Source organism: Hyla sarda, chromosome 7, assembly GCF_029499605.1.
Source record: "Hyla sarda isolate aHylSar1 chromosome 7, aHylSar1.hap1, whole genome shotgun sequence".
Taxonomy (NCBI): domain Eukaryota; kingdom Metazoa; phylum Chordata; class Amphibia; order Anura; family Hylidae; genus Hyla; species Hyla sarda.
In genome coordinates this window covers 74,244,410-74,271,888 of record NC_079195.1, presented here as the reverse complement: position 1 = coordinate 74,271,888, position 27,479 = coordinate 74,244,410, and the positions used below count along the sequence as shown (strand labels likewise).

The window sequence follows — 27,479 nt, the reverse complement described above, 5'->3', positions numbered from 1 at the left end:
AGGAAAACCACTGACATTTATATACTGGCAATAATTTTACCAGGCATAGAAAAATTATTATTAAGGTAACTAACTAGTTAAGGAAAATTAGATAGGGATTACTCTCTAATACAGTCTAATATCGCTCTCTAGCAGACAAAACCTAATATGGAGACTTATTACAGTGCAGCATTATATAAGGGCCCGATATCTGTCACACACAGGGATATAGGGGGAGATTTATCAAAACCTGTGCAAAGAAAAGTTACCCAGTTGCCAATAGCAACCAATCAGATTGCTTCTTTCATTTTGCAGAGGCCTTGTTTAAAATGAAAGAAGCGATCTGATTGGTTGCTATGGGCAACTGGGCAACCTTTCCTCTGCACAGGTTTTGATAAATCTCCCCCATAAACATTACTGGAGGTCTCTAGTGCTGCAGATTTGTGATGTATACAGGAGTGAACATGGGGGCTGGCTATTTACTGGACTGTCTGTTATTCACCCCATTATGTACAGCTATCCTCATGAGCATAAGGGCTGATAACAGAAAGCAATAGCCTACATTCAGCTGTACATTAAATACATATGAGATAAAATTACATTGATTGTCCATTCAACATAAAATAAACTTAAACGTACCACTCCAAAGCTGCCTCTACCCAAAACCTGATGGACGGTGAGGTGTTTGATGTTAAATTTGGGGTGGGATGTTCCGGGGGCCTGACTGGTTCCTGGTCTTGGCTCCTCATCCTCCAATACTCTGGCATCCTCTGCTCTCCTCTTCTTTTTCTCCTCTTCTCTCTTCCTCTTCTTTACTCTCTTCACCTCCTCGCGCTCCTCTTCCTTCTTCCTCTCCTCTTCTCTCTTCTCCTCCTCTTTGCTCTCCTCTTCCTTCTTCCTCTCCTCTTCTCTCTTCTCCACCTCCTCACTCTCCTCTTCCCTCTTGCTCTCCTCTCGTGTCTTGTCTTCCTCCTTGCTCTCCTCTACTTCTTTCCTCCTCTTCTTTGCTCTCTTCACCTCCTCGCTCTCTTTTTCCTTCTTCCTCTCCTCTTCTCTCTTCTCCACCTCCTCGCTCTCCTCTTCCCTCTTCTCTCCTCTCTCCTTCTTCTCTTCGCTCTCCTCTTCTCTCTTCTCTCCACTCTCCTCTTCCCTCTTCGCTCTGCTCTCCTCCTTCTCCTTGTTTTCCTCTTCCCTCTTCCTCTTCTCTCCTCTCTCCTTCTCACCATCTCCTCTTCCTCCAGTAGCCTCCATCTTTGGGATCCTGTAGACGTCCGTCCGCTCAGTCCAACTGACAGTTGTGGGTAAACAACAACAACAGTCGTTGTCCAGGTGACACGATGTCATCAGGTGGCACCTGCTGCCAGTGGTCCAGGGACCTGTGCATCCATATACACTGTAATGGTCCATCATGGGTGATAGCCTTGTGTCCAGAAGAATGGGAACATTCATGGCTGGTTCTTGTAGTGTTGAATTATTAGTAGATAGAGCAGAGTGATGTGACTTTTATGTGTTGTATAGGTTGGCAGTGGTGCCCATAGACTCTGCTGGAAGGTTATAAGGGCAGTTGTGGGGGAATCCAAATGATTCTGGTGCAGGAATAACCAGATATTTTACCTGCTGCCAATGGCAGGAATAATAAAGTCTTGTAAGGGCCTGTAATGTTCTTCTACATCCAATAAGTGGTCATCACCCACATACATTAGGTTGCATGTCCATAGTCACAAATGTACAGTATATATGTCATGATATGGCTTCACCACCATTAGGACCTATTTTTTAAGCAGAGCATCATAAATTATTTTTGAGTGTCCAGTCTTAGTTATGGGAGAATGATAAGTTCTAAATAAGATGCAGACAGGTTAACAATTGACTTTACTGAACAATCTTCTTTGCTAGGTCTCAGATAATAAATGCAAAGTTGTCCATCTGAACATTGTATGGTTTCCTTTATTTTAAACCATAGACAGATTCTAAAAATGGGTGATCTCTATGGTTCTCCACCACCAAGGATTTACCAATATTTTGAAGAGAGGGTTGTCAGGCCCAAGGCCTAATTATGGAAGCATACATGTGTTTTTATTGTATCTGTGTATAACCTAAGACCTGGGGGTGAGAGGTCATTCAGACTGTGGGTTTGTGTATTGCATTTTATTGGGGATCTGGCTGTTTGTTTACATCTCCTTTGAAGACAAAGGCTTTTTTGAAGTCATGCACTCTGGTCCCATCATATAATAAAACAGATAAGGGGGCAGGAAGAGAGAAGACTCCCTGGTGGCATCAGAGGGGAGGGGGGAATGGAGTCTCCCTTCCAAAAAGGCAGATATATAATATTTAACAATGTTAGACTCAGAGTGTTAAAGGCTGTGCAACAAGCTGACAAGACCATCCTAAGAACAGCTGGAACTCACTCTCATGCACTGCTATATCATCATGCTGTAAGAACTTAATCTTTTGTTTTCTGAACTTGTCTTGCTAAACTCTTTCATATTTTTGTAACTGTATGCCATTTGTTTATTTTTATGCATAGCACTGTGATACCTTTTATCAGATTAAATGGTTAATTTATCAGCTCTGGTCTTTGATCTCTAAATATATGAGCTCACCTTTCTGAAGGAAGCTCTGGTGGAAACACGTTTATCTAAGGGTTAATTTGGTGACTTGCTGGGACTAGTAGTTGATACCCAGAGGTCTGGCGGCTTTAACCCTTGCACCATCACACTCTCTCCAATGTCTTGGCTGGACCGATAGGGTGTGATCGTGACAACTGGTGGCAGCGTTGGGATATATTTAGAGATTTTTAGTGCTTGCTGGATTTTACCTGTAAGGAAATCTTAGCACTAAAAAGAAATTGTATACATATTCTTGTGTGTAAATTCCAAAGACAGAGCTCAGTGTTGGTTTAAAAGACATACAAAAAGAGTGCAAGACAGTTCTGTCCTCCCCATCTCCTGTTTTACCTCCTCTGTCTCATCTCAGAAATATGGAGGCATATCGCAAGCAGTCCAAGCCTGCACTGGAGCTAATGTGCCAAGAAAAGGACATCCCTACTGCAGGAAAGAACAAGGAACAACTTATTGCTGATCTTGTGGAGTATGATGCCCGTGCAGAAGAGCTGAGTGACATGAGACAAAGTCCTACAGCTGGAACTGTCATCCAAGGACTGATATCTCCTGGGAATACAACATTACTCCCCATCAGGACAGTACTCCACATGAGGCCTTGGACTCTTATATGCGGACTGCCTTACAACACCTTGGGAATGTGGATGCCAATATGAAACTCCAACTGCTTCTCCAGTATCAAACTGCAGAGAGAGAGGCACGAGCCACAGAGAGAGAGGCGGCAGAGAGAGAGGCCCAGGCACGAGCAGCAGAGAGAGAGGCGGTAGAGAGAGAGGCCCAGCGGAGGCATGAACTGGAGGTTCTGAGGCTGAGAGGGGAGGCTTTATCTGCCCGCAGTGATGCGCAGGATCAAGGAGACCACAAACCTCACTTGGAACATTTCCCCATGTTGGAGAAAGATGGTGATCTGGATGTGTTCCTGAGGGGATTTGAAAAGGTTTGCCGGCAGTTCCATCTACCTAAGGAACAGTGGGGACGATATCTAACCCCACGGCTGCAAGGGAAAGCTCTGGATGTGTTTGCTTCGCTTCCCTCTGAGAGTGACCAGGACTATGAGGCAATAAAATCTGCCCTGCTAAAAAGTTTTAATCTGACTCCAGAGGCTTATCGAAAAAGATTTAGGACTTTGCAACAAAGTTCCACAGCAAGCTGCACTCAACATGCAGGTCGGCTAGGGACTGCATTCAGGCAATGGACTGGGGGCCTACAAGTCACTACCTATGAGGCTCTGGAGGACTTGATGGTCCTGGATCAGTTTCTCCAAACACGGAGCTTTGAAGCCAGAGAGGGGATTTTGGACCTCAAGCCCAAGACAGCAATGGAAGCAGCAGAACTAGGAGATGACTTTGCCAATAACCGGGCGCCAGCAGCAAAGCGTGGATCTGCACAAGCTGGAGCAAGTACCTGGAGGGGAGCCACACAACCACAAAGCACCACCAGGTCAGCCAGGAAATTCTTGCCATCATTCCCAAAATCAACAGGAGCCACATTGGGTCAGGGGGACACCCGCCGATGTTACAGATGCAACAATATTGGGCACCTGAGTGCCACTTGCCCCAACAAAAAGAATTCTTCACCAGTAGCTGGAGGACACACAGCCGTTCTTCTGGTGTCCGGAGTGGTGGAGAAAAGAGCGGATAACCTGTAGAGTGTAACTGTGGGTGACCGGGTGACAGTGGGTTTGCGAGATTCTGGAGCCTCCTTTACCATGGTGCCGCCTGAAGTGGTGGATACAGAGGGCATCATTCCTTGAAGAACCATGGCTTTAAAAGGAATTGGAGGTGTGCGGCCTGCTGTGCCCATGGCCCGTGTGTACCTGGATTGGGGTACAGGCCAAGGTTTGCGGGAGGTGGGGTTCTCTGAGGACACCCCTGTTAATGTTCTGCTGGGGAATGATTTGGGTCGGATGCTCTGTCATTATGCTCCAGAGGACACTACCTGCACTCCGGATGGGCTAGGAGAGAGCCCTGTTCATTCTGAGGTATTGTGCGAGACTTTGGGAGACACTGCGAAATGTGTTAACTGGGAGGGAGTGCAGGGGATTGATAATTGTTTACCTGTGACTGAACCAGTAATGTTTTCCAAAAGTGGAATGGGGTGTATTGTGAAACGTGGTAACTGGGCGGGAGTGCAGGGGATTGATAATTGTTTACCTGTGACTGAACCAGTAATGTTTTCCAAAAGTAGAATGGGGTGTATTGTAAAATGTGGTGACAATGCATTGCCAATGCCAAAACCTAGTGGAGATGGGCTAGGGGGAGGGGTTGGTGTGCCCCTGGTGACATGTAAGGATGAGGGACCAGCAGTGAGTGATCTGTCCCAATCCTGTGAGCCTAAGGAGGAGGAGGGAAGGAGTGATAGCCCTGTGTATGATGCCTGTATTGTTATGTCTGGAACTGAGGGGGAGGAAGGTAAACCCCAGGGAGGCATACCAATGATGGCAGTGGTAACACGTCAGCAGCATGCCAGGGCTGCAGCTTTAAAAGGAAGTGAGGATGGTGATGCAAGGGGCAAGCTGTGTGACTTGCAAGCCCCAGCAGAGGAAGGTGGAGATGCTAGTTCACCTGGGGGAAATGTGCTCCCTGATACCACGAGATGGGGGGAGGGAAATGAGCATTTCCGGGAAGCTCTGCGCAGTGACCCTTCCCTTGAAGGGCTGAGACAACATGCTGAACATACAGGTGTTGACACAGATGGGCATCGGGTATATTGGGAAAATGATATCTTGTACTGGGAGTCCCTTTCCAAAGGCCTGCTAGGGGCCCAGGAGAGAGAAAGGCAGTTAGTGGTTCCTAGGCAGTACAGGAAAGACCTGCTGAGGTTGGCCCATGAGACCCCCCTGGCAGGACATTTGGGAGTGGCCTATGCGGTCATAGAGAAGGAATGTCTAGCTGTGGTCTGGGCTTTGCAACAATTACAGCCATACCTGTATGGCAGGGATTTTACTGTCATTGCTGATCACAACCCTCTACATTGGTTGGACAGAGTGTCCGGTAACAATGGCACCTTGAAACAAATGATTAAAACATTTGTAGAATCGGAGGGCAGAGACTGGGGAAAGTATTTACCCCATCTGTTATTTGCTTACAGGGAGGTACCCCAAGAGTCTACAGGTTTCTCGCTCTTTGAGTTATTGTATGGTCGCAAAGTGCGGGGACCCCCTAGATTTAGTTAGGGGAGAATGGGAAGGGGGGCTACATGCCCCTGAGACTTCTGTGGGGGAGTATGTTCTGAGATTCAGGGACAGGATGCAGACATTGACTGGGCTGGTACATGACAACCTCACAGCAGCCCAGTCCAGGCAGAAGTACTGGTACGATCGCATCAGGGAGAAATAGAGGAGTAATGGAGACAGATCTATTAGCCTGGAAAGGCAAGATCTCTCTGTCTCCATCTTAAGGGGGAGGTGTCAGGCCCAAGGCCGGATTATGGAAACATACATGTCTCTCTGATGGACTGCAATATCATCATGCTGTAAGAACTTCATCTTTTGTTTTCTGAACTTGTCTTACTAAACTCTTTCATATTTTTGTTACTGTATGTCATTTGTTTGTTTTTATGCATAGCACTGTGATACCTTTTATCAGATTAAATGTTTAATTAATCAGCTTAATCAGCTTGGTCTTTGATCTCTAAATATATGAGCTCACCTTTCTGAAGGCAGCTCTGGTGGAAACACTTTTATCTAAGGGTTAATTTGGTGACTTGCTGGGACTAGTAGTGGATACCCAGAGGTCTGGCGGCTTTAACCCTTGCACCATCACACTCTCTGTAATGTCTTGGCTGGACCAATAGGGTATGATCGTGACAAAGGTGTTACAGAGTTTGGAAAGTGTTCCTCTAATATTATCTAAGGATCACTATGAGGCACAGGAGAGGATTAAAGGGGAGACTCCAATAGTTAAAATGATCTCCTGTCCAGAGGATCGGAAATAGCTAGCTTATTGGTAGGGATCTGACCAGAATGGAGGTCTCTTTTACCCTGTACAAATAGAGAGGAAGCACACATGGTCATCCACAATTCTTATCACTATTTATCGGACGTCATAAAACAGCAAAGTACAGCATTCAGCTATGTTTGGCCACTGGTCAGTTGACTAACTATGGGACTTCCAAACATACAAGAAGCCATTCTATTCACTTAGGGAACAATAGATCCTGTTCTTGTTGTCGGTGGGGGTTCGAGTGGTTGGACTTCCATTGATCATTTAGTTATTAGCTATATTGTGGATAGATGATAACTTTACATCATGAGTTAAGCCCTTTAAAGGGGTACTCCGGTGAAAAACATTTTTTTTTTTTTATTCAGCTGGTGCCAGAAAGTGAAACAGATTTGTAAATTTCTTCTATTAAAAGATCTTTACCTTTCCAGTAATTTTAAGCAGCTGTATGCTACAGAGGAAATTCTTTTCTTTTTGAATTTCTTTTTTGTCTTGTCCACAGTGCTCTCTGCTGACACCTGATGCCATCATCAGGAACTGTCCAGAGCAGCATAGGTTTGCTATGGGGATTTTCTCCTGCTCTGGACAGTTCCTGATGCAGACAGAGGTGTCAGCAGAGAGCACTGTGGACAAGACAAAAATAAATTCAAAAAGTAAAGAATTTCCTCTGTAGCATACAGCTGCTAAAAAGTACTGTAAGGGTAGGAGAAAATCCCCATAGCAAACCTATGGACAGTTCCTGATACGGGCATCAGGTGTCAGCAGAGAGCACTGTGGATAAGACAAAAAAGAAATTCAAAAAGAACAGAATTTCCTCTGTAGCATACAGCTGCTAAAAAGTACTGGATGGGTAAAGATTTTTTAATAGTAGTCATTTACAAATCTGTTTAACTTTCTGGCACCAGTTGATCCACTGGAGTCCCCCTTTAAGCAGCTTTTACCCATACCTATTACTGATGGTTGGAGCTTCATCCTGCTTGTTTAGACCTCTAGTATTGCAATCCGCTGTGTGTGTATTACCATATAATACATATGAGGGGGTGATTGGAGCCATAGGGACCTCTATGGCAATAATTATGCAGGTAGACGTTGTGTATAGGGGGACCTGTAAATAAGCTCTAAAGCTGTCAGATATTTGTTAGGTAAGTACGTGCATTGGAAAAAAAAATAACAATAATGCACCCAGACAGAAATGTTAATTTGAATTGCTGCAAAACTCTGCATGTAGTTACTCACAAGAGTGTACTTTACACCCTGTGTCCTGTAAAAAGGCTCTCAGAGGCTACTTATGGGTAGTATACCATTGGTGAGAGGAGGCTCATCATTGGACTGAGAGAAGCTGGACAGTCCTTTTGACAAACTGCTTAACATCTAGGCTGCTGAGACCAAACTGTTTGGAGGTGTTGGGAGCAGTGGTTACATGAGGGGACACACACATGGCAAACAGGCTCCAGCGATTAAATGATCCTGTCTACTGTTGGCCCAGACCACAGATAGAGTGGATCATTTGACCCACCAGCAAATATGAGCAGCTCCCTCAGTTTTCTTGTCCACCATCCGGACACAGGTGGCACCTTCATTATACACTCCTCTTTCTACTCAGACCATTTCCAAACACTTAGTAGATGTAAATTTGGAGTCATGGCTCCATTTATGTGTCCTTACATTTACAGTCAGCCATCTTTACCTTAGTTTGTTGTGGTGTAAGTTTGGTATCATTGGAATCGGACTGACCCATAGACTAAAGTAAACATGTCATATTTACCGTATTGTCAATATACAATTGCCTATTCCATATTTTTTTCAATTTTGCCTTACATATATATATATATTTTTTTTTTTTTCTGGCTTTGTAATACATTATATGATAAAATAAAGTGAGCCAATGAAAAGTAAAACTTGTCCCGCAGAAAAATAAGCCCTAATAAAACTTTGTCATTGGAATGTGAGGAAGAAAAGAAAATCCCCTAACTTCCCCATTCTAACTTTACCAAGTTCTCTTGACCATGTCTACATGCCTAAATGCAGTGAGTTGTTGCCATGTGATTGGTTGATAAGTTATTTGTGCTAAAGGTGGTACCAGATCTCCCAGCTATGAGGTCTTTCAAACAGGGGTCCTTCCTGAAGGATGTGCCATAAGTTTAGGATGATGTTTCTGATAGTAGTATGACCACAACTGAATTGGGTTATAACATTAAATGTGTATTCTGATTGGTGGGAGTTGCAATTTCTCACCATTCACCCTAAACCCCCTTGTAGCGATCCTGCTACTTTTAAGGGATCTCACTTTATGCGTCCTTCCTGTGCTTCTGTACTTGATGGTGAAACTGTAATTGGCTAATGTTGAAGCCCAATCGAGCAGATGGCATCCAACATGGCAGTGTTCAGGTGGGCCTATGGGTTATTATCCATGTAGACAATAAACCGCGTGGCAACTAAATAGTCTTTGAACTTTTCGGTCACGGCCCACACCACGGCAAGAAGTTTCAACTTGAATGAGCTGTAATTTGCATCGTTCTTCTCTGCTCCTCGCAGGTTTCGACTGGCATAGGCAATTATTCGCTTTTGCCCTTCCTGAACTTGGGACAGGACAGCTTCCAGACCTTCAAAACTGGCATCAGTATACAGCCGGGACTTGCCAATAACCGCTGGTTAGGTCCAGAGTGGAGAAATAAGCCGCAGACCCGAGGGCTGTGAGTGACTCCTCGATCCTTGGCATCCTTATTGTTTAGTTTCCTGTAGTCGACACAAAAGCGGATGGTTCGTCTTTTTTCTTGATCAGGACAAGTGGCGCCGCCCAGGGACTCTGACTTTCTTGGATAACATCTGCCTCTTTGATGTCAGCTAGCATCTTCTTGACAGTCTGATACATGCCTGGCACGACCGGGCGGTGTCCTTCCTTGATAAGTGGGCTGTCGCCTGTGAGGATTAGGTTTTTGATCATGGACATGTACCCAAAATCTGTGGTGTGTTCACTAAAAGCTTCATGGTACCTTTTGGGGACATTAATGACTACCTTGAATTGATCCTTTGGGTGTCGTCTCCAACTTGGAGTTGTGCCCACCAGGGCTTGGGAGGACTCGTACTGCATCCTTCAGACACTTGGGCTGCACGCTGTCGGGCCACCATACTTTCTGTTGAGATTTCCTTTGACGCTATGAGATACAACTGGGCTACTGGGGTGTATTTGGGTAACACAGTAGCAACATCAGACAAGTTGACTAACCGGACTGGAACTCTCCTGTAGGTAATGGTGACAAGGCTCCTCGCACCTCGGACAAGAGGGTGGTCTTCTAGCTGCAGAGGCTCCAGCAGGGCTTGCTAGTCTCTATTCTTGACACTGGGATGTGCACAACACCAGATGATAGTCTCTGTGTTAGGTTGCAAGGTCAGTGACCTGATGTCTTGTACTCAAACTCTGCAGATTTCACCTTGTTTGTTGGCAAACTTCCGCTCCCCTTGTAGAAACTTGAGGTGGTGCAGCGCAGCCTGCTGGCCTTAAGGGGACATATGGGGAAGAGAGGCATGCAAAAGCATCTACTATTTCAACAAAACAATTTTAATAATATTCATTTAATAATATTTCATAATTTTCATTCCTAAGATAAACTCAGCAGACCATGATCTGTCACATTAGTTACAATCACTCCCTGCCTGCTAAGTACATGCTCTTCCAGCTGAATGGTTGGCTCCCAGTATCCATGTCTGGGGACTGGTTGCCCATTACCTGCAACTATTCTGAAGTTAACATCTTCTGGTTCACACAATAAACTAGCATCCCACTGGTGATAGAAACGTTTTTAGGTATAGTAGATGTGGTGTCCTGGCACCATATTTCATACTGTGCCTTGGTTATTAGTCCCCAAAGTCAGAGTCCCTAGGACTATTGGGGTTCGCTTCCCTAATAAGCTCCTAGTCATCCCTTAGTAATTTGATATTTATGAATATTATCATTGTAAATATGTATATGGTCTTACTCACTTGTTTTAGCATCGCAGGACCTGCGGGTCATGTGACATGGTTCAGAACTCTATGGTATGTTGAAGGACCTTAGGTGGTTCTTAAGTCACGTGTTATCCCATAATGCCGTGTAACGGTGAGTGACAGTTGTTTTGGACCAATCCAAAATGGCTCAGCCCCTGCCCATATAAGGGAGCTGCAGCCATTAATCGCTCTCTTGTTCCTGCTCTGCCAAGCAAGCAGCATCATAGCTCTTGGGTTGCTGGCATTGAACGAGGTAGGACCTCCGCAACTTTCAAGTACGTTTACTAGGCCAAAGCCTTGCGGCCTCAATCTACATCACAGTGATTTTAGATATTTAGTTCCCCGCTACTCTCCGCAAGATCACTGGACCTAAACGCACCTCTAAATCCATCGGATATGTGCAACGGAATCGTTCTTAAAGCTAAACTGAGCTTACCTGATCTCAACCAACTGTCAATCGCTGCTCAAATATAAATAGACTTTGTTCATGGACTGTTATCACTATTGTCTGCTTCAGAAAATCTTCAGTACAAGTTCCTGCAAGTTTCAGTTGACAGTGGTTGTGGACAATCCATTTATTTCGCACTCACCTATCGCTCTTGGGAAGGGTGGCGATAGGCCCTAGCAACATTGCCGTAATTTAACCCTCACCCGGGCGTCAAGGTGTCCCCTGACAAGGGTTAACACCGCCCTTTATAATCTAGAACAGCAACACCCCAACTACCCTACACCCCCACAAGGCTATACCACAAAGTACGCTACCACATAGACACTTGTGACCCTGTATCTATCAATGCCTCCAATGGTATACCTTCTCCAATAATTTTTACATAGGGGCAGGAGGCGACATAAAGTGAGAGTCCTGACTTGGACACTGGGATTGGACCTGATGACGTTTTCCTGAGGGCTGGTCCGCGACCTCAAGAGAAATCTGTTTAAATAGCAACACTGCGTTTTCCAATGTCCAGATTTGTTACAATGGGTACAAAAGGGTCTTTGAGTCCCTAGGGGTCTACTAGGTGGAGGTTTGTGGGGGTTGAAATTGCAAGGAGCAGGAGCAAGGGTAGGTTTTCTATGCAGGGGTGGTTCACAGTCAGGTGAAGCAGACCGGGTGGTAAGCTCCTTCACGGGGACTGGTAATGGTGGTGGTATACTGTAGGTCTAGCTACCACCCCTAGTGGTTCTTGGACAGGTGGACAAGCTCCCTCTAACTCAGTCCCGGACACAATAATTTGGATAGCCAGTCTCTTGAAAGCGGGGAATGACATATTGGGATTTTGGACTGCTAACATTCTCAGCTGGGCTTTGTTCCACTTATTAAGAGCCCCATCAACAAATCTGTCTAGTAACACTTTATTGCCCTGCTCGGCAATTACACCATCTAGTTTTTGGACAGTCTCTAGGGCTATGGACAGTCTCGAGGGCATATGCTCTCAAGGTCTCAAAATACCTGATACAGTCCTGCAAAGATCTGCTCTACAGATGCCTTCTTGGAGGCTGGCCAGGTGCAGATTTCCTCTAACGCTGGTCCCTATAGTTGTCCTGTGAGAAATTGCGCCTGTTCATTGGGAGGGAAAGAGTAAAAGACAAACAAACTCTGGATCCTTTCCTTGAAATCCCTCAGGGTAAAGGCGTCTCCACTGTAGGTAAGGTGGACAGGGTTCCCCATGAATTTCGGTGCAGATGCTGGAACACCAGGGTTGTTGATGTGGACTGCAAGCAAAACTGGCAACATTCCGGCCGCTGGGGCATGTGATGATCCTGCTGCTGGAGATGGAGGGGCACCGTCGCCTGGTTGATCTGGAGAGCTGGGTTCTGACATCTGGTTGGATATTGAGTGCGCTGTTGCTTTAAGAGGAATAAGGTGCTGTCTCCTTAAGAAAATTGCTGAAGTGCTGCAGCTGCTTGGACTTGGCTAGTAGGGGTACTGTAAAGGATGCTCCCCCTCTATTTTGCAGGCACCTGGTAGTAGTTTGTCTTCCGACCAGACTTACGGACACCAATCGGTTAATTCTGAACGCTACCGGCACCGGAGACTTGCTGCTGATAATCGTGTGTTTGCAGAGTCTGTGCTGCAGTGGGTGCTTGATAGAAGACAGCAAAGCCGGGCGCAGCTGCCGGAACATCCAATATGGCTGCGCCCAGGGAACTTCCTGTTTTGGCCCGGTCGGCAAAGTCTTCCCCTGTGCAACATAGGGCGGCTCTTTGGTTCCTCCTCGCGTGCTGAAGAGGCGTCACCGCTGGGGAATGACCAGGCGGAGCTGCGACTGCTCGCGCACGGGGGAAACACCAGACCAAATTAACCCTTTCAGGTACCGACTCTTTATACTCCACAGTGGCAACCAAAAGTCCTTCCTTCGCCTCCCCCTCTATTTCAAAATCACCACGTTTAAAACACTTTTCATAGAGAAAGTCCTGTACACTTTCTGGCGCAAACTTTGCTTGCATCGGGATTTTTCTTTCAGACAATATTGGACACAGTTCAGACCGGGGGGGGGGGGGGGGGGGGTGGACTTTTGGTATAAGGCACACACCTGTATCCTGTTTGTGACGCCAAAAGTTGTATTAATGGCGGGTGTGTGGTTGCGGGGCAGATGTTGTTACCCTAGGAGCAGATGGTATTTGTTACGCCGAGCGCTCCGGGTCCCCGCTCCACCCCGGAGCGCTCACAGCGTTCTCTTGTTCGCAGCACCCCGGTCAGACCCGCTGACCGGGTGCGCTGCGATAATGTCCCCAGCCGGGATGCGATTCGCTCGCGGTGCGCATCCCGACCCGCTTACCAGACTCGTTCCCCGTCTGTGCTGTCCCGGCGCGCGCGGCCCCGCTCCCTAGGGCGCGCGCGTGCTGGCTCTTTGCGATTGCCGGCTCGGTGCGCCACTGATTGGCGCACGGTTTTTAATTAGTGTGTTCACCTGTGCACTTCCCTATATTACCTCATTTCCCCTTCACTTCCTTGCCGGATCTTGTTGCCATTGTGCCAGTGAAAGCGTTCCTTGTGTATCCCAAGCCAGTGTTCCAGACCTCTTGCCGTTGCCCCTTACTACGATCCTTGCTGCCTGCCCTGACCTTCTGCTACGTCCGACCTTGCTCTTGTCTAATCCCTTGTACCACGCTTATCTCAGCGGTCAGAGAGGTTGAGCCGTTGCCGGTGGATATGACCTGGTTGCTACCGCCACTGCAAGACCATCCCGCTTTGCGGCGGGCTCTGGTGAAAACCAGTAGCAACTTAGAACCGGTCCACCGACACGGTCCACGCCAATCCCTCTCTGACACAGAGGATCCACCTCCAGCCTGCCGAATCCTGACAGTATTAACCCCTTGTGATCGTGATGCCAGGGCATGGTTTAGCCTAAACCACCCAAAGGTATACCGTTAGATCCTGGGCTAGGCACGGGGGCAATGAAGACACCGACCCCAAGTTACGGACAACTGTAACTTTGCTGAGGGTAGACAGGTGTACAGCCAGAGCCCAAGGAGGTGACCAGTGACACAGAGACCTCGCAGGTTTGCTGGGACTTGTAGTAGACAGGAGAATTTAGTGCAGGCCACGCTGGATAGACAGAAGGCTTGACTTGACTGACAGGACTGGGACTTTAGCTTACTTTGCACTTGACTTGTGGCTGCTGGACTTGACTTGAGGCTGCAGGACTTGACTTGTAGCTGCAGGATTTGACTTAAGGCCTACAATGTTCTGGACACACACACTAAGACGACTTGACTGCACTGGACCTCAGGAACAAGAGAGCGAAGCCAGGGTTTATATGGGAGAGACTAGCAGGGAGCCCATAGGTCACCTTTGGGGTCAGATGGTCAAAAGAACCTCCTGGGTAACAATCACATGGTACATTTATTAAAGTCACAACACACAATAAAATGCATAACATATTTACATGGCTGCAGATGGCTCTGGGGACACTTAGGGGCACTGCCTGACAGGGCAGGAGAGTATGGGGAAACACCATCCCATACTGGGCCACCACATGTGTGTACACTGTCTGTATGTATGTGCTGTTTGTATGTGTGTGTACACTCAGCAGGGCTTCCATCAGACATTTTGGGGACCCTTACACAGCTCAAAGTCTGGGCCCCCTGTGGCTTGCCCAGGGCCTGCCCCCAATTTTATTTTATTTTCTAGTTGTATATTTCTAATTAGAATATAGCAGAGTGAAGTGCATTAAAACAATGTGCCACGCAGAGTTTTACTGAACTGCACTCTGCTATGATACACATGTGATATGTGATATACATACATGCAATTACAATTACATAAAGTGACTCACAGTTAATGTCATCTCTAAGTGAATCACAGGGGGAGTTTTCTCTTATCTGAGTCATTCACTTTCCTTTTATTCACTTTGTGGTGACCCACGGTGATGGCGGGACCACGGGGTGTAGCAGTGTAGGTGGATGGGGCAAGATGGTAATAACCCCAGGGGCAAGGTGTTATTAGCCCCTAATGTTCGTGACGCCAGAGTGGTTTTTGGGTACCGGAACCACCCAAACGGTATCTCCGCTATTCCAACAGCTAGGCAGTGAAAATGAGAGTCCACAACCAGGTTATGGTTTAACAGAGGCTTTACTGAGGTCAGAAGGTGTTATTATCTTCATAGCTAGGCCAAAATACCATAGAGGTGGCCAGGAACACAGAAGGACCTCGCAGCTTGCTGGGACCAGTTATACTTGTAATAGAATTGACTTGAGACTTGACTAGACTGTAGATAGTTACAGCAGACATAGACTTGCCTTACTGGAATGACTGTAGATTTGAGGCCTTCCAGGTACTGGGCACTAGAACTAAGATCTCTGGTGTTGGCTTGTCTCAGTAAAGTGATGGAAGAGAGAGAATTGTAATGGCCGCCCCTTATATAAAGGGGGGCTGAGCCAAAGCCCATTGGTCACGCTGCAGGTCATGTGTTAAACTGGTGCCCTCTGGGTAACATGTGACAACATAAACATAACATGTGACATTTCACAGATCCTTTAGACATTTACTGGAGTCCTGTAAAGGTCCTTTATACTGACTATACATTGACATACTGACTATAATCCTATTACATTAAACAACATTAAAGTAACAGCAGGGGAGACACTGCAGGAGAGCCCCCAGGTAACCGAGGGACTCAACCTGACAGGGCCTAAGTGTAGTGCAGGACCATATCCTGTACTGGGACATCACAGCTTTACCCAGCCCAGGCCATCATAAAGACTTCTCCCAGCCAAGACTCATCTCTACAGAAACTGCCAGAGCAGCAAGACAAACATTTTAGTCTCCTTTATTCAGCAGAATGCCCACCCCTTTACAAACTCCTAATGAATTGTCCCATACAGTAAGAGTGTCTGCTTTTTGCCCTCATCTAGTTTTAGGCCCCTCTCTGTAACCCTCATAGTTGTAGGCCTTGTCTGTGCCCCCATAATTGTAGCCCCTCTCTGTGCCCCCATAGTTGTAGCCCCCTCTGTACCTCCATAGTTGTAGGTCCCCTCGTACCCCCCCCCCCATAGTTGTAGGCCCCATCTGTACCCCGATTGGGGTATGCCGTCTCTGTGCTCCCATAGTGGCATGCCATCTCTGTGCCCCCATAGTTGTAACCCCCATTGTGCTCCCATACTTGTAGGCCCACTCTGTGCCCCCATAGTTGTAGGCCCCCTCTGTGTCCCCATAGTGGTAGGACACCTCTGTTCCCCTCATAGTTATAGGCCCCCATACAGGCCATGCTCTGCTGTCCCTCCAGTATGGGGTTGGGCAGAACTTACTAGTTTGAGCCATAGCAGTAGGTCCTGTCCGACCCTGAACCGAAGGAGCAGAGGAGCACAGAGGCTGACCAACACATATAAGTTACCATCTTGGGGCCGGCCAGCATTCTCTCTGCTACTTCTCTGGCTCATAAGGTCCAGGAAGGCTCTCGCCGGCTCCGCTCTCTGAAGCCGCACCGCATGTTAGTGACTTTACTTGTAACGGAAGTACCTGCACGAGGCACGTTTGTTATACTACCTCCTGACAACCACTATGTCCTTAAAGTGGCAGTCCCAGCAGCAATGTGGGTTCTGTGTGACTGTACAGTAAACCATGAAAAAATGGTCAATAATGGAGTTTATTCTTAAGCCCCAGTAGAGGTGGGCGGCCTTATGGTGAAGGCCGCCGTCACCGGCAGCGGCCCCAGTGTAGGGCCCAGCTGCCTTGTAACCCTGATGGCAGCCCTGACACTCTGTATATACTGTCTGTATGTATGTGCTGTTTGCATGTGTGTATAAACGGCCTATGTCTGTATATACAGTTTGTCTGTATATATTATCTGTATGTGTGTATACCATGTATATGTATTGCTGCCTATGACTATACATTATATACAGTCATGGCCGTAAATGTTGGCACTCCTGAAATTTTTCTAGAAAATGAAGAATTTCTCACTGAAAAGGATTGCAGTAACACATGTTTTGCTATACACATATTTAATCCCTTTGTATGTATTGAAACTAAACCAAAAAAGGGAGGAAAAAAAGCAAATTGGACATAATGTCACACCAAACTCCAAAAATGGGCTGGACAAAATCATTGGTACCCTTAACTTAATATTTGGTTGCACACCCTTTGTAAAAAATAACTGAAATCAGTCGCTTCCTATAACCATCAATAAGCTTCTTACAACTCTCAGCCGGAATGTTGGACCACTCTTCCTTTACAAACTACTCCAGGTCTCTCTTATTGGAAGGCACCTTTTCCCAACAGCAATTTTAAGATCTCTCCACAGGTGTTCAATGGGATTTAGATCTGGACTCATTGCTGGCCACTTCAGAACTCTCCAGCACTTTGTGGCCATCCATTTCTGGGCGCTTTTTGATGTATGTTTGGGGTCATTGTCCTGCTGTAAGACCAAGGATCTTGGATGCAAATCCAGCTTTCTGACACTGGGCTTTACAGTGTGACCCAAAATCCATTGGTAATCCTCAGATTTCATGATGCCTTGCATACATTCAAGGCACCCAGTGCCAGAGGCAGCAAAAAGAAAAAAGAAAAAAAACATAATTGAACCTCCACCATTTTTCACTGTAGGTACTGTGTTCTTTACTTTGTAGGCCTAATTCCGTTTTCAGTAAACAGTAGAATGATGTGCTTTACCAAAAAGCTCTATCTTGGTCTCATCTGTCCACAAGATGTTTTCCCAGAAGGATTTTGGCTTACTCAAGTTCATTTTGGCAAAATGTAGTCTTGCATTTTTATGTCTCTGTGTCAGCAGTGGGGTCCTCCTGGGTCTCCTGCCATAGCGTTTCATTTCATTTAAATGTCGACAGATAGTTTGTGCTGACACTGATGCTCCCTGAGCCTGCAGGACAGCTTGAATATCTTTGGAACTTGTTTGGGGCTGCTTATCCACCATCTGGACTATCCTGCGTTGACACCTTTCATCAATTTTTCTCTTCCGTCCATGCCCAGGGAGATTAGCTGATGTGCACTGTGGACAAAGGCAAATCTAGATCTCTGGAGATGGACTTATAACCTTGAGATTGTTGATATTTTCCCACAATTTTGGTTCTCAAGTCCTCAGACTGTTCTATTCTCCTCTTTCTGTTGTCCATGCTTAGTGTGGCACACACAGACACATAATGCAAAGACTAAGTGAACTTCTCTCCTTTTTATCTGCTTTCAGGTGTGATTTTTTTATTGCCGACACCTGTCACTTACCCAAGGTGAGTTTAAAGGAGCATCACATGCTTGAAACAATCTTATGTTTCCACAATTTTGAAAGGGTTCCAATAATTTTGTCCAGACCATTTTTTGGAGTTTGGTGTGACATTATGTCCAATTTGCTTTTTTTTCCTCCCTTTTTTGGTTTAGTTTCAACACACAAAGGGAATAAACATGTGTATAGCAAAACATGTGTTACTGCAACCCATTTCTGTGAGAAATACTTCATTTTCAAGAAAAAAAATGTAGGGGTGCCAACATTTACAGCCATGACTGTAATGGTAGATCATCTTCTACCACAGAGTCCTGGGAAACCTCAGTGACATCTGGTTAACTGGTCCTTTAAAGCTGTCATCTCCACCAGCCAGGTAGGAGGGTGGGTGGGTAGGTAGACAGCCAGTTAGATAGGTAGGCAGCCAGGTGGGTAGGTAGGTAGACAGCCAGTTTGGTAAGTAGGTAAACAGCTAGGTAGGTAGGAACCCAGTGAGCGCCTAGCAGCCGTCAGAACTAGACGGCTCCCTGCCACTGCGGGTAAGGGCGCATACACGGAGCACCTCAACCGGAATCAAGGCGGTAGTACAGTACCGAGAAATAATATTGGGGCATGTTACCCTGAGGACAGTATTCAGCTCCAGAAATACTGCTGCTTGCTATTCTAAAAAGGGGTTGTGTACACTACGTATCGGGTGTCACCCCAAACATAACAATATACATTTGGTCTCCATTTTTTTTTATGCTTTATTGCTGCTAACCACTATGTATGGACCGAATAATTTAGGCCAACATATTATATAGTAATTCCCCTTATGACGCCACACTACTGAGGCAGAAACGCGTCGGGATATTTTATAATAATTTGCTATCCACACGTAAATCCACATCAACATGTGGTAGCTGCATATTGTTATTTTTGCTTGGTGCTGGGTGATTTGAGCACTATTGGATTACTTTTTAATGGTGGTTTTTAATGTATATCTTAAATTTTATGTGTATTCCCCCTATATCAGCACGCTTGGTTGTTGATATTTTTGTATAGCTTATCCTGGGAATAATATGACCTCATGCAGGTTATTTTGATACAATTTATGCATTGGTTGTTCTTTCTTTTAGGTAGGAACCCAGGTAGGTAGGTGAGTAGGTAGGTAGACAGTCAGCTAGGAAGGTAATCAGCCAGGTGGGTAGGTAAATAGACAGCCAGTTCAGTTAGTTAGTTAGTTAGGTAGATAGGTAGGGAGGGAGCCAGGTAAGTAGGCAAGTAGTCAGCAACCCCTGTTTGTTAGGTCAGTGAACATGAGAAGATGAAGACACTCACCACTTCTAGTGCTTCTGGGCTTTTATTTCATTGTGCAAGAAAGGTTAAAACAGCAAGGTCGGTTAGGACCCCAACTGGGAGCTGTAGTGACAGTACTGTTTCACACCATCCAGTGTTTCTTCAGACTGTAGCCTTCACCTAGCTAGGAGGGGATACAAATCCTGTTTCTCACTTGACCCCTGTGGAGGGGGTACGTATATAGAAAATGCAACAAAACAGGTAAAAACAACCATAATTCAAATGCAACCAATTAAATAAACATACTTAGATCTCTCATATCATTTAATCCTAAATGTCCTAGAGCATTTGTTACAGAGATCCATCGTGCCTCTCTCTGCAGAAGCCATTTGCATTTCTCTATGCCTTCTCTGGCAAACACTATTTCAATGCCGCAGAACTTCAAGCAGTTTTGATCTCCTTTATGTGTCTCCTGTACATGCTCGATCAATCTAGGAGCCCCTTTCCCCGGTTTCAGGGCTATGCTCCCTGAAATGGGGATTCAATTGTGGTGTCCAGGTACCGTATGGTATACCGTACCTTGTATGGTGGTCCCCAAAGTCAGAGTTACTTCATTCCAGTAGGGCCCTCCTGGTGGGATAGCCCCTAGTCACCTCTTCCTTCTTTAATTTTATGGTGTTTACATGTAATTATATATTTAATGTTGAATATAGTGTCGCAGGACCTTAGGTCACATGACTAATGTTAATTCTAGTAAGGTATGTTAAAGGACCTTCCTAGGTCACATGGGAGGTCACATGTTTAGACCATAATTCCTTGTAAAGTGAATGACAGATGGTATGGATCAATGAGCTCAAGGCCAGCCCCTACCCATATAAGGGAGCTGCCAACCAATCCTCGCTCTCTTGGGTTCCGGACTAGAAGAGAGTAGAGATCCGTGCAACTTACAAAGACCGGGCCGAAGCCTGATAATACTAAACCGTGAGTTATAATACAACTCCACGCTAAAGTCCGTGTGACTGCTGGACCTAAACTCAATCAACTAAATCCAGCGGAACAGCGCATATAAATCTCCTGAGCTTAAAACTCACAAGGTCCCAACTAACTGTCAGGATCATCATAGACTCTGATTGTACAAAGACTGTCCCTGTTTGTTTCTGCATAAAAGCTGCAGTAAAAGTTCCGACAGTTTTCTGAAACCTCCGATTGTGGACATTCATTTATTATACCTCCCTATCGCTCTTGGGACGGGTGGCGATAGGACAAGCATATACAGAGGAGCCCTCACCCTGGCGTCACGACAGTTAAGGGTTAAACTAGCACCCTTTCATCACTGCACAGCTACACCCCATATACCCTATACCCCCACAAGCTTGCCACATAGCTTTTTGGCATCTTACGAACAGGATACGGGTGTGTGCCTACAACTGTTGCCACCATTTACAGAGTACTCCCCCTATGTAAAAGACTTTATTTATGTGCTGTGAATCACCATTCAAGTGTACGGAACTGTGTGTGTGGTGTTGCATGGAGGGCACGCGAAAAGTAAGGGGGGAGGTGAAGATTTATTAGCTGCAAGGATGTGTAAAGTACGAAGTGAATACATGCTACGATCCTCTGGTTCGGTCAGCGCTGCAAGAGAGAGAAGCGCGTGAAAAAAGCCTGGGCTGCACCACGACCCGCCCCTGGGCGTGGCTACCAAGTAAATGTGTCGCAGCCAAAGGGGAACTTAGATTCACTGCTGTTGTTTCCCGCGGGACTGGAAGTCGGGGCTGCACCGATGACATCCTTCTGGCTGGCGGACATTTTGGAGAAGCCCATTATAAAAGGAGCCCTGCACAGCGACCTCTTCAGTCTGCACAAGGAAGAGATGGAGTGTACAGACATGGCGAAGAGCAGCGTTCCACGCGGTGAGAGTTTCAAGATGGCGCCGGAGCAGAGGAAAGTTGTGGCGGTCGCAGCCCAACTATTGCAAGACCTTGCCGACCATCTGCAGCAGTTATCGTTGGATCCAGGGATGAACCAGAGTTAATTTAATATATGCATAATGTTCTTCAACCCCTGCCTGGGAAGCCACTCCCACCGGTTCCCACGGCACAGAGGGAAAGGGCCCATCGAGAAGCCGAAATGGCCGAATTGATGGAGAAACTAAAGGCCTGACACCGAGAACTTTATGCCCCCAAGCATGTTCATCTGCCCTGTGAGGAGAGGATCCACTACCAACAAAATACTAAGGAATTGGAAGCACTCTTCATCCGTATGTGGGACTATCCCCGAGAAAGGGAAAAGCCTTTAGAGCGCCGCCGCGCCATGGTGGCCAAGTTCGACAAGGTCAGAGGTTATGGTACCCTCATTGATTGCCAAATTGGCTATACCATTCTCATAAACCGTCGAGCTGTCCAAAGGCCTTACATCGATAAGAAATTCCATTCATTGGAGGTGGGAGAAATAATTGAATATACACCTGTACAGGGTCTGCGAGGAGAGTGGGCTGCCGTAGTCACCAGACCCGCAGCTTCTACCAAGCTTCCTTTCCAGTACTACCCCTCCGACGATTAGGAGGTGGACCCCATTCAGCTAAGGCCGAAATGGCCTGCTCCTGTTGCTTCTACTGATGTGCCTACAGAGAAGGAGACTCTACAGCAGCAAATGGATACTTCTAACTAGGGATCAACCGATATCGTTTTTTTAGGGCCGATACCGATAATCGGTGCAGGTTAGGGCCGATAGCCGATAACTTATACCGATATTCCGGTATAAGTTATCGGCTATTTAACCCCCTGTGACACCGCTGCAGCTCATTGATTTAAAGCGGGCGCTTTAAATCAATGATCTGCAGTGGCTTTTGCGGGGCCATAGGCCGCCGCCGCCACCCGCTTCTCTCCCCCTACCTGTCAGGGTGGTCCGGGCCATCCTTCCATCGTTCCTGTAGTGTCCGGGGGTGTTTCGGGTGAAGAGTGAACCGGTCCGGGCTGTCCTTCTTCTCCGGCGGTCATCTTCTCCACTCCGGGCAGGCTCCGGCCTAGTACGCTGCATAGACGCCGCTGCGCAGAGACGCACCTGACGTCACGGCGTAGCGATGTCTATGCAGTGTACTAGGCCGGAGCCTGCCCGGAGTGGAGAAGATGACCGCCGGAGAAGAAGGGGGGGGTGCGGGGGGCGGGGCATTATCGGCTTATCGGCAAGGTAATTGCCGATACCGATAATGCCCAAAATCATGATTATCAGCCGATAATATCGGCCATACCGATAATCGGTCGATCCCTACTTATAACTTCAGCGAAGTGCCCAGGCCTACTCCTGCCAAGAAGGTGAGGCCTAAACTCCGGGCACCAACAACAGTGCCGCGGCCTACTCCTACTGGGGAGGTTTGGCCGGACCAACCGGCACCAACCATTCTACCACTGGCATCCTCAGCAGCGGCCATGAATTATATGGTCAATGTTAACCCTACTGTGTCCCATTCTACCCTCTCTAATGTGGTGTGGGACACCAACGTCAACCCCTTGCCCAGCTCTGCAGTCAAGAGGGGCAGGGGTTCTGCAAGAGGAAATGGACGATACCGAAAGAGCTTCTTTTAAAGGGTTAACCTTCATGCCTAATCTTAGTTTTGTCTGCACGGACTGTTGAAATTGTTTAAGGAAGCACATAGCAGAACTTTGCTAAGACCGTTCAAGTTATTCATGCAATCACCAAGCTTGTGCCTGACCTTTGGGTCAAGAGACTCCTAGCCTTTCGTAAGTGTATGCCCGGCTAGATTTGGTGGCCGTGTTTTATGGACTCTTAGTGCAGGTGGACTGATGATCCTTGCGCGTCTATTCAAATGTATATAACCCAATAGTAATATATTATTTCTTTGCCTAAATTGCACTTATCAGGTACCGTATTTTTCGCCCTATAGGAGGCACCGCCATATAAGATAATAATAGGGTGCCTATTTTAAAGGTGCAAAATCTAGAAATAAAAGATTCTGCACCCAACAGTGATCTTCAACCTGCGGACCTCCAGATGTTGCAAAACTAAAACTCCAACATCTGGAGATCCACAGGTTGAAGACCACTGGATAGGAGGTAGTACTCACCTGTCCCCGCCGCTCCGGACCCCGTCACTGCTGCCCTGGATGTCGCTCCATCGCTGTCGCCGCATCCCCGTGGTGTCCCCGACGCTCGGGACTTCTTCTTTCCCAGGATCCACGCTCTCCGTCGCCGTCATCACGTCGCCGTCATCACGCCGCTACGCACGCCACTCCTATTGGATGACGGTGTGTGCGATGACGTGATGATGTCGAAGGAGAGCGCAGGGGATCCCGGCACGGAGCAGACACCGAGGAGGCAGATAAGGTCCCTCCCGGTGTCCTGTAAGCTGTTCGGGACACCGCGATTTCACCGCGGCGGTCCCCGAACAGCCCGACTGAGCAGCCCGGTTAGTGTTATTTTCGCTTCAGACGCGGTGGTCAGCTTTGATCGCCGCGTCAGAAGGGTTAATACAGGGCATCACCGTGATTGGTGATGTCGTGTATTAGCGGCGGGTCCCGGTCATTGATGGCCGCAGGTATTTGCCGTATAAGACGCACCAACTTTCCCCCCCCAGAGTTTTGGGGCAGAAAAAGTGCGTCTTATATGGTGAAAAATACGGTAAATGCACCTGAAACCTGTTTTAATTTTAATAAATGTTGTTCCCGGGTTGAACTGGGTTCTTGTACACTAAAAATTTTTGCTTCGGCACGTGTACATTAAAAAAATAGGTGTTGTAGTAGTTGCAAGTAGGTGGCTCTCTCAGCTCCTCTGAGAGTAACATTCCTGTCACCCCTCACTAACACCTTCTCAAAGGTTTACTCAGGGTAACCTACCCTTAAGATACCAAGACTGACTCTTCACATAATTCATGGACACATAGTACAAAATATAATCACTCTAGTGTACCTACCTTACTCTAACTTAGTAAACAAAAATATATCTCACCTTCTAAGTAACCAAAGAAACAAAACTTTAAGGGATTGTAGCCTATGTCATTATTCAATTCCTGCCACTGTTATGTACACTAACTTTGTTCTCTTTACGTGTTCAGGATGCTCTTCCTGGCCAGAAGGCGCTCGTGTAAGCATAAGTTTATACACGTATTCAAAAGGTAAGGTTTATCTGTTGAGTTCTGGGGATAGGTGCGTGTAGCCAATGGACCCTAGTAGCTAGTTATTGGTAGATAGCCACAGGCAAGCCAATATAACTCCAGCGTACTAAACAGGTAACAAAGGTGGTAAATAAAAATGTCAAGTGAGATTTATAATGTGTAGTATATAATGTTTTAGTCAGTCAAGATAAAATAGGAAAAAATAAAGTAAGTAAAAGTGTTAGGATGTATCTAATGTCTTATAATGTCATCCTGTTACTAAATTTGTGAACAGCATAATCCTGTTCGTGAGTTTATCAGTACTTATGTTTGTACATAAAAAAAAAGTAATGTATAATTTTGCTTGCCTAAAACATAAAATAAAAAAAATAATACTAATTTCTTCCGGGCTTGCAAGGACATTTATTTTGTGCAAAGACTCTCTTGTTATGTGTTCATACAGCCTGAATAATGGACATTTGAAAATTATGCCCAGGACTGTTAAAGCAACTGTTGTACTTCATTCCTCTGCCTTAGGGGACAGACGTCGGGTTCGACTTGTCTTAAGTAAGGGGGTTTGTGGTGTCCCGGTACCGTATGGTATACCATACCTTGTATGGTGGTTCCCCAAAGTCAGAGTTACTTTGTTCCAGTAGGGTCCTCCTGGTGGGATAGCCCCTAGTCACCACTTCCTTCTTTAATGTTATGATGTTTACATGTAATTATATATTTAATGTTGAATATAGTGTCGCAGGACCTTAGATCACATGACTAATGTTAATTCTAGTAAGGTATGTTAAAGGACCTTCCTAGGTCATCACATGGGTGGTCACATGTTTAGACCATAATTCCTTGTAAAGTGAATGACAGATGGTATGGATCAATGAGCTCAAGGCCAGCCCCTGCCCATATAAGGGAGCTACCAGCCAATCCTCGCTCTCTTGGGTTCCGGACTAGAAGAGAGTAAAGATCTGTGCAACTTACAAAGACAAGACCAGGCAAAAGCCTGATAATACTAAACCATGAGTTATAATACAACTCACCGCTAAAGTCCGTGTGACTGCTGGACCTAAACTCAATCCCCTAAATCCAGCGGAAGAGCGCATATAAATCTCCTGAGCTTAAAACTCACAAGGTCCCAACTAACTGTCAGGATCATCATAGACTCTGATTGTACAAAGACTGTTCCTGTTTGTTTCTGCATAAAAGCTGCAGTAAAAGTTCCGACAGTTTTCTGAAACCTCCGATAGTGGACATTCATGAATTATACCTTCCTATTGCTCTTGGGACGGGTGGCGATAGGACAAGCATATACAGAGGAGCCCTCACCCTGGCGTCATGACAGTTAAGGGTTAAACCAGCACCCTTTCATCACTGCACAGCTAAACCCTATATACCCTATACCCCCACAAGCTTACCACACAATGATCTGATCATGCAACCAATGTAAAATTGGCCACAAGGACAGATAATAGCATAGACAAGGCAATATGTGCGGCAACAAATGCCATCTTTTACAGGTATTTGAATGCCTCCTAATGTCCCAATTTTATCTGTGTGTATGTACACCAGCTACAAGAACCACATCGATGCTTGTTCTAGCCAGTTTTTTTTCCAGATCTTTCAGAAAATCTACTACTTACTAGGACATCTCCTATACTTTTTTTTTTTTGAAAGATATGAGTGGTTTCTGTATATTAAATGTACAAAGATCTGCATCATTTTGAATTATGTACCAGTGTTTATTAATTACCTCACTGATTTTCTTTGCCATGGGACTGAAACAGAATGTGAATGCGATTCGATCATTTTCTTCATTTTTTTCAATGGAAGCATTTTGTGTGCACTTTTTATTAGGTAGAGAGGAACGATTCCTAGATTTCGCTTTTGCTAAGGCCCTTTCCAAGATCTCATGAGGATAACCTCTACTTACTAATCTTCTATACAGGTCGCCTCCTTGCATGTCAAAGGATTCTTCACTCTTGTTAATGCGGCACAACCGCAAACATTTACTGTATGGAATGGATGCTTTCAAATGTGCAGGGTGATAACTGCTAAAATGTAATAAGGAATTCCCCGCTGTACTTTTCTTGTAACCTGACACAGTAATCTGACCTTCTCTTTTCGTTAGTTGGACATCTAGAAATTCTAAATGGCAATCACTGACCACAGACGTGAATTTTAAATTCATGCTGTTGGATTCATTTAAATACTTATCGAATTCTTCAAAGAGCTCTTGTCCAAGTGATGTAAACATCATCCGCAAACCTTAAGTAGTTAAATATTTAAAGTAGAAAGAAGTTGATCAGCTCACCTGAGCCTCCAGTGCACGGCAATCCTCGGGACAAACAGCACAAAAGACGAAAAAAGCCTTTTTCGTCTATTGTGCTATTTAAATATATACCTTATATAAGGATATTTTTCTGTGTGGATAAATTCCCTCTCAAATAAGGCGACATAAATATTTGCCAGCGTGCAGGCAACTGGAGTGCCCATCGCCAGGTGGGTAGGTAGATAAGTAGGGGGGGCCAGGTGAATGGGCAGGCAGGTAGCCAGGTCCCCTTGGGGAGCATGTAGGGTCCTGTTATGTAAGGGGAGTTGGGGAGTAAGTAGGGTCCTGTTATGGGGGGAGGTGGTCTGAGGAGTATGTAGGGTCCTGTTATGTGAGGGAGGGGGGGCTGGAGAGTAAGTGAAGTATTGTTATGTGGGGGGGGGGGGGGGCTCCTGGGGGGGGGGGTAAGTAGAATACTGCTATGTGAGGGGGGGCTGGGGAGTAAGTTGTATATAGTTATGTTGGGGTTGGGGAGTAAGTGGAGTATTGTTATGTGGGGGGGGGGGGGGGGCTGCTGGGGAAAAAGTGAAGTAATGTTATGTGGGGGGGGGGGGGGGGGGTCTGT

General features: G+C 46.1%; 1 protein-coding gene and 1 long non-coding RNA gene across 4 annotated transcripts in view; one reads left to right on the top strand and one right to left on the bottom strand.

The window, feature by feature from the left end:
* Positions 1-1,346, bottom strand: part of LOC130281911 (uncharacterized) — a 65,071-nt gene extending 63,725 nt beyond the window's left edge. The window contains exon 1 of one of the 3 annotated variants that reach the window (XM_056529657.1): positions 619-1,346. In XM_056529657.1, the coding sequence (XP_056385632.1) occupies positions 619-1,323 (705 nt within the window). In that variant the 5' untranslated portion in view covers positions 1,324-1,346. The remainder of the gene's footprint in view (positions 1-618) is intronic. The other 2 variants (XM_056529654.1, XM_056529656.1) reach the window with 2 other exon arrangements.
* LOC130281912 (uncharacterized) overlaps positions 1,174-27,479 on the top strand; it is a 42,033-nt gene continuing 15,727 nt past the window's right edge. The window contains exon 1 of the long non-coding RNA XR_008846161.1: positions 1,174-1,308. This is a non-coding gene — a long non-coding RNA (uncharacterized LOC130281912). The remainder of the gene's footprint in view (positions 1,309-27,479) is intronic.